General features: G+C 40.4%; 2 protein-coding genes across 2 annotated transcripts in view; both read left to right on the plus strand.

Moving 5' to 3' along the window:
• SLC44A1 (solute carrier family 44 member 1) overlaps positions 1-170 on the plus strand; it is a 101713-nt gene extending 101543 nt beyond the window's left edge. The window contains exon 16 of the mRNA XM_007953760.1: positions 147-170. Within this exon, the coding sequence (XP_007951951.1) occupies positions 147-170 (24 nt within the window). The remainder of the gene's footprint in view (positions 1-146) is intronic.
• A 1950-nt stretch (positions 171-2120) lies between these two features.
• FSD1L (fibronectin type III and SPRY domain containing 1 like) overlaps positions 2121-11783 on the plus strand; it is a 143412-nt gene continuing 133749 nt past the window's right edge. Inside the window, exon 1 of the mRNA XM_042782684.1 lies at positions 2121-2186. Within this exon, the coding sequence (XP_042638618.1) occupies positions 2121-2186 (66 nt within the window). The remainder of the gene's footprint in view (positions 2187-11783) is intronic.

The raw sequence follows: 11783 nt of genomic DNA on the forward strand, positions 1-11783 counted from the left end.
CCCCGTAGGATAGATTCGGGGATGAGGCTTCACCACCCATTCGCCCTGTTGCTGTGTGTGACCATGTGTCTATCTGTAACATCATTCTTGATCTCTTTATAATGGTAACTGTCTAAGATTATACTCTGTATGACTTTGTTTTCTAGGCTTCGGGAGCGAGTTCCGCTTGAACCTAGCCGACCGTTACGGAACCCATTGACATTCCAAAACAATATATACACATAACTATGTATTTGTGTGTGTGGGGGTGTGTACATACGTATATGTGTATATGCGTATATATACACACACACACATAATCAGCCAAAATCAGAGAAAAGGAACAGGGATTTAATACCTTTTTTATGCTTATTTTTGTCAAACATGCACTCCTTTCATACGGGTGGCTTTTACAAGGCAACTTCCGTCATTTAATGTTTTCAATTGTAACTGTCTTAATGGAAATGTTGAGATTCATATCTGATTAACATTTTTAATAACTTAGAGGAGATTTTAACTTTAATTATTTAAATTAGAAAAAATTACTGTACCAAATTCTTTTGTCTAAACGTTTTCGGGGTTGATTCCCTGTGTGTGTCTAAAATCTCGATCTTATTTCACTGATGCATAAGTCCTAGTGGGACAAGACTAGGCATGTGCTTTCAGATGAAGAAGGAATTACTCCAGTCACTTCTGCCCAATCAAGAAGCCATGTCATTTTACTTTTAGAAACATGCAAGTGGGCCCAATATGGGAATTTTCATAATAGGTCATAGCATTTGTCAGTGAACATTAAAAAGTAACCAACTCCTCAGGTATTTGTAGTTTACCCTAATGCTTCTATAAAAGAGAGTAGGTAAAAAAAGAAAAGGGTAGATAATCTTTCTTATGCAAACATTTTTCTTCTGTTTTGTCTTTTAGTTTTGACTTTAGTTGCATCCTCCACACGTTTGTTGTGTGCCTGATTTGCAAGGAAGCGGGAGCACCCAGCAAGTTTAGCCTTAAGTTTCTGTGTATTGGTTTGCAGATTAAGTAATGCTGGGGGGAATAAAGAAGGGAGAGGCACGTGGAACACAGAGCATTGAGAATTCCGATGCTTGGCCTTCTGCTTCAGAGGACCCTCAGGGGCTTAGGGCTCAGAGGCCATTCCATTCAAACGCTTGTTGTAAAATCCGAAAATACACCGGCAGGTGCTCCTCTCCCTGGAAACTCATTGAGTGTCCAGAATCCTATAATGTTTAACTGAAGAATTGGTTAATGTTGTAATCCTCGAGTGTAGACTGTTCTTTTTGTTTGGGGGTAGGTTTTAGTTGTGGTTTTTTGTTTTTTGTTTTTTTATTCCTGAAGCTTACCAGATATGAATGGCTAATATTCCATTGTTCTGCTTATTGTAATGGTGAATGCTTTAAGAAAAAAAAAGTGTAATTTGCTAAGAATAATTCATGATCTGTTTATGCGATAACTCCTTTTTGTTACAATTTTTTTAAAAAAAGCTATTTTTGTTAATGTAAAGTAAATATTTCAGAGCAAATTTTTTAAACTTATTGCACTAAATACAGGCTCTGTACAAAAAAAAATGAAAAAGAAAAAAAAAAAGCCTCAGCATTTTATCATTCCATGGAAGGAGAATCTTTTGAAAGAAAGCATTGCCTCCTACCAGAATAAGACAGTGATTTAGAACGGTGTTATGGAAAAGCTTACAATTAATGTCACTAGGGCTTAATAAGTAGCTGTTTGCTAGTGTGCTTCCTTTCAGAAGGTTGGGCCTTTAAATTGCTGCAAAAGGTAAATTAGATTTTTTTTTTTTTTAAAGTGTCGGTGTTCTTTACTCTAGTTAGGCTAAAAATTGCTAAATGCCTTGGTTTTATTTTCAAAGCTCATGTAATATTTCTGATTTTTCAGAATATTTGCAATAAGAATCTGGATTTCCAAACAAACAAAACAACTCACAATTTAGAGCTCATGTCTTGGCATGAACTGGGAAACCAACATTGTAAGAGTAGGTATTTTGAAACAGTAGTTCTCCAGAAGTGAACATCCAGTGTCAGCAGACAGCATCACTGTACTTTTTTATACCATTTGAAATGGAATCAATAGAATCATGTCACTAACAGTTGTGCAGATCAGTGAGAGAGCGAATGATGTCGGAAAGTCCGAGTGTCACCCGTTTCATGGCCACACAGATTGTGGACAATCGGACGCATTGGGTTGGCAGTTTAGGGTTGGCAAAAGTCTGGAAGATGGGTATCAAAACAGAAGACATGCCAGGAGCTAGCAATTTTCAGAGGTATCCTTCCAAAATGACCTGACGGGACTCGTGAATGTGGAAATTAGGTTCTACTCACTTGGACATCCCAGCATCATGGACTCTTGCTGCTCCCTGTTCCATATGCTCGCAATCGCAGCTATTGGAAGCCACCAGGAATGCTTTCTAATCATCATTTGCAACTAGAACTGTAATCAGAAAGAAATTTTGTATTTTTGTATAACTTGATTGTGTGCCATTTTATATAACAGGTCCTGTTTTACAAATAAATTTTGTTTTACTAACATTGTGTTTAGAAACTATGATCTATGTTTAACCATGTCATTTGAGTCTCAAATTAATTGCCAGAGTGTTTTCCCTGAGTAATTTGTGTGCCATATAGATATATGCAAATATGTGCATATATATTACACAGGCACATACGGAGAGATACTTGATCCATAGGATAGTGCTCTCGTATAATCTTCATTCCCTGGTTAATTTGATGTAGCCCCCCAGAGGCTCTTTAGCAATATTTGACTGTGTTGAGGTTATAGTTAGGTATTCCTCCTGCCTCTTTCATTCATTGCAAAATCATTCTTCAGCTAGCTATGGGCTGCCTTACTGCTGTTCGCTCACTGCCTCCATCTTCTGCCCAAGTGAGAATGACAGATGAACAACAGCAATTGCCTGTGAAGTGTGGGGCACCCGAGTCATCTCAGAACCATTGACTCCATGTTGTGATTCTTGTCTTTCTATGATGGATCTTCAGAACTTCATTCAGGACTCAATTCTAGGGTTAGAGTTTGGGTCTCTGCTGTGATTGGTGAGAGTGACCAACTCGAGTATCCTTAGGAGTCCTGCCATCATACTGAGGCTCTGGTGCATAATGTAGAACTTCTCGGCTTCTGCCTGAAGAGTACATTCTGCATAATGTAATGTGGAAGGGAAAAGGGTATATTTCAGTGTAAGTCCAAGAGGACCCATCTTCCATGGAAGGCTTAGCAGCACAACAGTCATAAAACATTAGGGATCTAGCCAGGGCACTGAGATTGGATAATCCTTGAATGGATGAACAGAGCTCAAAGCAAGTTCTTTTTTAAAACCATTTAATGCAATGTTTAATATTTAGGATTAAAGCGTCAATCCTGTCATATAGCAAAATCAAGCCCTAAGTCACTGGAACTTTTAAGTAGCTTAGCTGTGTGTAGCTTCTCACACTTTTTCCATAAAGGTTGAGGAGGAGGCACTAAGTGTATTTAAAAATTATGCCGTAAGTAAGGTTTTCCTTTGTAGAGATGCTCTCTCACTCATTTTTTCCAGCAGAGAGCTCTTCCCAATGCTCTGACCTTGGTGCCTGCCACGGTCTCCCTTGCCTTCCCAGAGCAGTGTTGGGAGTCACCCTGTCGCGGGTTGTAAGAAGATGACCCCTTCCTTAATCCTGGTCCTGAACTGTCTTAAACTGGACTGTAGCTCTCCTTCCCTCTTCCTCAAAGCAGCTATAGGGACTGTAGCCACCAACCACCAACTATTTGGGGGCCATGGCAGCACCCCTGAGGCTTCAGCCATGTGCCACAACTCACGACTAAAGGCCATTTCAAGAGGTTCCCCAGCCTGCAAAGTGACTCTTGGGGTCACTTTCTAGCCCAGAGCTGCCAGTGATGGTGACTTGAACATGTATTCCGTTGGATTGTCAGCTTTTTATATGAATTTTTGAAGTATCCAATAGCCTTAGCATCAGCTCTGAGAAGTCTCCTCCTGAAAAGTCTTTAAGCTTTTACCTTTGAATAAATTCTCATCTGCTTTGGTAGTCACTACTGCTTGGGGTGGGGGTGGGGGTCCCTCAGAGTCTGGAGGCTTATCAGTGTACCTGCCACAGTTAATTTCTGGATTCTTTTCATACATTTCATCTGACAGATAGGAGTGCACTGTAATGGCTTGCCTAGAGTTGCTAGGATGTGGTCTTTGAATATATATTGGGAAACTATGAGTTCATAATGGTAAATGCACACAGCAGAGGTGTGTGTATTATGTATTCACGGCACAGAGTGCCTTTGCTTGGAATGCATATTCATGTATCGTTATGTACTAAGGAATGCATGTCAGCCCTTTTGAGAAGTGGGAACTGTTCTTGTACAGTGGCTGATTTTGGAATGAACTCATCTTTGTTTAATGACACGTAGTCCAAATTTTACAAAAGTGCGACCCTTGTGTGTGCCAAGAGAAAATCTAAAGCTGGCAAATTTTAAATAGCAAATAAGAAAACAAAAACCAAAATATGTTCGATGCTTATAAATTTTAAATAGCACACTTCCCCCTTCGAATTTTATAAATTGAGCCACATTCATATACTCCCAGTATTATTTTAAAGGGAAACTTTAATCCAATATTTAAATCTTTGAAAATATCTTTCTTATAGAAAACTTCAATGCAAACTTTCTAAACTTGATAATTTCTGTGGAAAGCCATTCTTTTCTGTAGAAATACTATAGTGCCCTTTCTTCCTCTCCATCTCCTTCATTTTTATATGCATTTTAAAAGGACAAATGATGTTTCAGTTTTAATAGTGCTCGAACAATTGAAACTTTTGTAAATTACATGGACAGGACTTAGGTTTGATATTTTCCAAGACAATTCATTAGTAAATATGTAAGAAAAGTATAGAGATGCTAGGGACCCAAACAGTAGGCTGTCTTCTTTGGTGATGATTTTACAACTCAAATGGTTCCCTGAAAAATAAGCATTCTAGCCCAGGGAGCTCAGAATGATAGAGCTTTCAGGTCCATGGTCTAGTTAAGGTCTAGATGAAGGTGAAAACATGGACATTTCCAAATATTCCAGAGAGTTTTCACTTTGATTTGCTTAGATTCTACCTGAATTTCGTATTTGACATTCAAAAACAGATTCTTAATCTTTTGATTAAGGAGGATTTGAGGAGGTCATGAACCCCTTTGAGAATCTTATGATAGCTGGGCACTGTCTTCTCCCAAAAATGCACATAGCACTTCTATGAACCTTTTAAAGGCTTTCGGAGCCTTCAGACTGCCAGCCTCCATGCCAGCACCCTCCCAGAGGCTATGAACACCAAGTCAAAAACCTGGTCCAGAGTTGTGCTGGTAGCAGGTTTTGAAACGAGGTGGTGATTAGGCCTCCACTAAGAGACTTTTTCAATAGTCCTTCCCAGATGATCCTTCTGGCATGGAAAATTTTTACAACTTGAAGACTTTGTAAAATGTAGTACTATACTAGGCCTGGAAATAAAAATGACACTAATCTGCATGAATAACAAGATGGGCCACAGTGAGATCTTCCTTGGGTGTCTATGTTCTGGCGGGGGCAGTTTTTGGCAAAGTACCAAATTATATTTGCAGTGGACAAAAAGTCGAAGGAGAAATGACTAAGGGATTCTTGTAATTATCCATCTACCAAAACACTTCCTTCTTTTTCTGTAGCTCAAATATGGTGTCATGTGTCATAGTGATATCATTATGCTACTATCTAAAAATATATCCATTAACAACACCAAAAACAGTTATAGATGGTAATAAATTGGTCAGCGTAGTCCAGAGTTAACAAAAAGTTTTTTATTGAAAAGTTGGAGGAGTAGATACTGGAGGGGGAGAAATTCAAAAGCTCTTCTTCCTCCTGTACGTCAGAGAGATGATCACTGTTTTGAATGGTTTCTAGTCACCCACTAGAGCAGCCTTGGACCACTCTGACAGTAGGACTGCATCTCCGTTGCCTGCATCTACTCCATCTTTCTTGGAGAAACACCTGGATTTGCTCACATCTGCACCTTACTGTTTAGGTGAGGGTGCTGCATCTATATGGAAGTCTCTCTAGGCCCTGTAGAAGGTTGGCAGGAATCCTTAAATCAATTTGCTGTTCTTAGAAGATTTGTTTCCATTGGTCCATGACTGATAGCCAGACATCAATATACATTTCCCAGAAAATAGTGAAAAACGTTTAAGTCATGAAAAGAAAGTGGTGAAGAAAGGAGAAAAATCGCCTCCCTACTCCAAACCAACTCCCTTCCCCCCCAAAAAAAGCTCTAGTGAACCTTCCACAGTAGTGAATGGAGAGGCCACTGATAGAAATTCTATCAGGTGAAAAGGGCCTAAGTCTAGTGTAAGTATCCAATTTTCATAAGTCCTTTTGTCATAGAAGTGTATGGCTTACAAGGAATGTTCCAGCCTTCTTGTATGATCTGATCCACCCACCTCATCATTAGGAATATAGTTTGAGGTTTTTTTTTTGTTTTTTTTTTTTTAAAGAATGTGTATTGTTACCATCCCATGGGAGTAAAAGTAGGCATGGAAAAGATGGAGAATCAATAGACACAGTCCTGAGTGAAGCCACTGCCAGCCTCCCATGGACCGTCCTACCTGCCATTAGGAAACATGAGCACTCTCTCCATTTACCATCTTGACAGTTGAGATCTTTTTCATAAATTGTTAGATACCTCACAAAAATGTCAAATTCATCGGATCACTTTGGGGTCTGATGGTTGTAGACAGAGATTAGTAATTAAATGTTTCCATCCTCTGGATTCCAGCAGCCCATGCACAGAACTTCTTTTTGTCCCTTCTTGTTCATGTAGTTTTGATTTTCAGAGATTGTTACATAGAGAATGTTACCTTTCTTCTACTGTGTTGCCTTAGTACTACTGGGTTGTGTTAGGTTGTTTAAGTTTTCTCATTTCTTCCCTCCCGTATGAGGGTGAAGTGCTTGGCTAATAACTGAAAGGTTGGGAGTTTGAACCTACCAGCTGCTCTGAAAGAAGAAGATATGGCAGTCTGCTTCTGTAAAGATTTACAGCCCTGGAAACCCTGTGGGGCAGTTCTCCTCTGCCCTGTAGAGTTGCTATGAGTCAGAACTGACTCAACGGCAACAGGTTATGGAAGGGTTATTAGGAGCTCCGTAACGAAGTTTCAGCTGTACTGTCTTAAAGTGGTCTTGACCACTACATGCACTTCAGTAGATCTTGCACCCAGCCAAGTAGGTCCAGTGGTTTGATTAGGTGATTTGATTATAAGATGAAAAATGACTTTACAAACTAACAATCAGAAAGATGGGGAGAAAAATAAGAGGGCACCTCACAAAATGACAGGGGCTCTGGAAAAACAACCAAAGACAAAAAAGCATACCTTCTGAAGACCGGAGGTTCAGCTCTTAAGTACTGGCTGGCACAGCCCTTCTGAACAACTTGAGTTTAGAATAGAGTTCCTAGAGTAAGACAACCAAGATTTGAAGTGTAAGCAGTATGGTGGGGACCTGCTGTGATCTCAGGCCGTGTCTTCACATCCAGGGTCAGGCCAGCCCAGCAGATGGGGTGATACGAATAGAAATCAAGCGGCCGTGTATCTCTTGATTTCTCACCACTACATGGCGTAGTCAGCATGAGGCGTCTCCTGTGGTGCCATATGCTTCGCAGTCTGATTCCTTTTTTTTTTGAGGGAGGGTGGCATTTCCATCCTATTTCATTATATCAGAATGAATCGCTGTACCAGGTAGGTCCTGTCTGTCCATGACGAGCTGTAGGGTCATAGTTAAATGAATACCGTTTACCTTAGCATCATTTTGGGTTTCTCCTTGTTATGATCACTACACTGTATTCATGTGAGGAAAACAGACATGCAGGTGCTTGAACATGCCCCACAGACACAGTGGTAGCCCCAGTATTTGTAACGGTCATTACTGACACCGTGCAGACTTCCCAGATGGAGCACCATGCTCTGAGTGGACTTTTTAAATGTGTGTTAAGCAGTTAACTTTCTGGAGTTATCGAATCTTGCTGGGGAATTGACTTCCAAGAGCTCTGAATTGGATGGAATTCCATCTGGCTTCAGAGGATAATGAGCCTATATGAAATGGAGCTTTGAAATGTTTTTCTTGTGCAGAAATATAAGCTAGAAAAAAAAAGTGCTGATCTAATGCTAAGTTTTCTCTGTGTACTGACTCAGTTGCCAGAATTATAATGAAAACTGTATTTTAGTCTAACAAATGTATAGAATTTTTTATGTCATAAATAAAATTTTCTAGGAAAGAAGTGATTGTCTACTGTGTTGCAACACTTTCCTTTGCTCAGGTGGTAATTGCTAGCAGGTGATCGTGTACAACATCCTTGTTTCAGATTAAGTCTGCACACTACAAGTGTGCCCTCGAATTTCTAAGGCATTCCTCTCCAGCACTTGTCAGCATGTTCAAGGGTCCTTGCAGCATGAAATAAAAATGTGTCGAACCCAATTTCTGAAGTACAACGTCCCTCCACTGCCTGGCCAGGCTTGCTAGCTGGAGTCTGACTCTCCACATGAATGCTAAGGTTGCAAATGGAGTCAGACATCAAGCAGGGTAGGAAAGGCTCCATTTGATCATTTCCACCATGGGAAGCTCGCTTCATCCCTGTACAGTGCCCTGCACGTAGGCTATCTCCATACTGTATTAGTGGGTTGAAGGAGCTCTGGTGGTATAGTGCCTAAGGCATTTGACTGCTAAACAGAGGGCTGGCGGTTCAAACCCACCAGCCACTTCTTGGAAGGAAGATGGGGCAATCTACTTCCGTAGTGATACTGCCTCGAAAACCCAAGGAGGGGTCGCTATGAGTCAGGGCCGACTCTATGGCACGTAACAACAACAACAAAGCTGTGATAGGCTTTAGTTCAGGCAGTAGCTTCAATGTGCCCCATTAAAGTTTGGGGAAATCTAGCTTACCTAAAATTAACCACGTTTTAAACGTCTCAGGGATACCCTCCTTAAGTGGAAGACCTTTTATGATAGAAATCAACCAAATTTTGTGTTAGGATTTTTGTCTCTAATTGTGTAATTGTGGGTCTTTGTCTGAGATCCTGTCAGGCAGAGTTGCTTTCATTAGCAAACGTGGCTAATGCCATGCTAATGGCCATGGTTATTCATAGCATCCTGCCAAAGGGTTGTTCCAGAAGAGTTGTGAGGGCTCCTCAAACGCTGTAGATGTTTAAGATACTGAACAATATTAACCAGTCTGGACTGTTAATTCCTTAAGTGCCTGTGAGGAAGGAGCCTTGGTGGCACAGTGAGCACTGGGCTCCTAACTGAAAGGTCAGAAGTACAAACCCACCAGCTACTCCACGGAAGAAAAATGTAAAGATTTACAGCCTTTGCTGTTATGTTGAGGGGACTGCAAGTAATGTGACAAAGCAAAATGTGTATAAATTATTGAATGGGAAATGAATTTGCTCTGTAAACTTTCACCCAGACCACAATAAAATGCTCAAAAAAAGAAAGAAAGAAGGTTTACAGCCCCCTGGTGGGAATCATTCTACTCTGGCCTACAGGATCACTATGAATTAGAATTAGCAACAGTGGGTTTGGTTTCTGGTGATGCAGATTTACATAATTTCTGGGATACACACCACCTTGTGACATAGTGATGAGAGAGCCTGTGAAAATCTCCCATCTCCTGAAAGGGATCCTGAAGTGGAAAGTAGCCTGAAGTCAACCCCAGGCCTTAGAGAGAAAGACGCATCTGAGAGCTCTTTCAGGAGACACATGCTTGTGTCCTCCAGGTTGATCTGTAAGTAATGATGACATCTGAGCTGCTTCCTGTACCGTGCAGCCCAGGCTCTTCAAGGTGGTGAAAGGTTTAGCAGAAGCCAATTTCCTGTGAGGCCTTGGATCTTTTATCTTTGAGTTTTGCCTCCTCACATCATTCCCTTAGTTGTGGCAGAAGTAGGGAAAGAATACTTGATGCTTTCAGTTTGATATTGGCCTTATTTACTCAAATCATGTGGAGCTAGCTTAGAAAATACACTTAGGGTAATAATAAATTTAGGGTCCTGGAAAAAGTAAAGCTAGTTATTATTCCATTTCATGGACTTGAAGCAACTTCAGAAGAAGTCTGAAATCTCTCTAAGTAGCTGTCAGCTCCCTGGCCAGATATGTCAGACTAGAGAGGGGACAGTAAGGAACTGCCTTCAAAGGAAAACAAAGGGGCTTTCAGTCATCCTCACATCTCACCCTGTAACCTCACACTTGGAGACAGATTATTAAGGGGTTATGTTTGGTCTACTGTCTCCATTTTACAGAAAGGATTCTTGTAGCTTACACACAAAAATAAAACATTTTACATGAAAAATGGTGAAAATTGGGAAGAGGAGGTTAGCTGTATAAGAAACCCTCAGCTGAGCATAAGACTGAACTCCAAGCTTTCTGTCCATACTGAGATACTGAGAATCAAGGTCCATTGTCTTAAAAGCCTAATGAATAGAACTTCAACAGAAGGGACCAGGCAGACGTAAAAATGATGTAAATAACAAACATTTAATAGCTTGTTCTGAAAAAATCGGGATAAAGCAATATAGCATGATATCATTTTTATAGAAAAAAAATATATATAAAATGAAGTTGCAGTAGATGTTCTCTTAACCAGTTCTGTGGGTACTAGTAGCTAGCTGATTGGTTAATTGAAAACTTTGACTAATGAGGCTACTCCAAAAAAATGAAAAAATTAAAAAACTGCAGTTGTGAAAGTATTCATTGGTCAGTCTAGCACAGGGGTTAGTTTTTTTTTTTTTATGACTCCTTGATTCCTCTGAAGTTACCTATTGTCTTTTTCTGCATGAGCCACACCCAAAATATAAACTAAACTCCCCAAAATGTAATATTGTGATTTCTTTTACATGTATCTAGAATTTAAAGGTGCTTATGAAGAAATCCAAGCATAGACTCCTTAGTTTTTCTCATTTCTTTCCTATGTTTTAGATTTTCAACCACATAATTTGAGAGCAGTGTTTTTAGGATCTCACCTTTATCAAGTCTTGACAGAAGCATTCAACCTAGTTTTCATGGAAACTACTGTCTCCTGCCCACTGTTGTCATCAGTGTACAGAGTATTTAAATAATCGTACCACTAGAGTAACAGGTAGGTGTGTGTGTGACACAGCGGTGCACTGTCCCAACTGTGGGCTGACTAACCTCCGGACGTCCTATGTTAGGGGCTGTTGATCGATTCTGATTTATGCTGACCCCATGTGTGAAGAGTAGAACCATTGCATAGAGTTTTCAAGGATAGGTTCGAACCGCCAACCTTCAAACCGCCAACCTTTCAGCTGGTGGTCAAGCACTTAACCATTTGTGCCACTCAGGGATTCATTAACAATTGTTATTTGGGGGGTTTCTGTTAGAGCTGAGTACAATCCTAACTAATGCTAAGGTATATCATATCTTAAGGTAACCAGAGTGGTTGAAAGGAGCTCTGGTGGCGTAGTGGATAAGGCATTTGGCTTCTAACCAGAAGGGGAGCAGTTCAGATCCACCAGCCACTCTGTAGAAGGAAGACAGAGCAATCTTCCATAAAGATTTATAGCCTCAGAAACCAGTGGGCTTGCTATGAGTCAGAATCGAGTCCATGGCAGTAAGTTTGGTTTGGTTTTGAGAGTTGTTAAGCTCAGCTGCTAACCGAAAGGTCAGTGATTTTAATCCACCAGCTGTTCCACAGAAGATGTGGCAGTCGGCTAAGATTACAGCCTAGGAAACCCTATGGAGCAGTTCTCTGTCCTCTAGGGTTGCTATGGGTCATAAT

The sequence above is a fragment of the Orycteropus afer genome, unplaced genomic scaffold, assembly GCF_000298275.1.
Source record: "Orycteropus afer afer isolate SDZICR_OR568_19922 unplaced genomic scaffold, OryAfe1.0 scaffold00410, whole genome shotgun sequence".
In the NCBI taxonomy this organism is placed as follows: Eukaryota; Metazoa; Chordata; class Mammalia; order Tubulidentata; family Orycteropodidae; genus Orycteropus; species Orycteropus afer.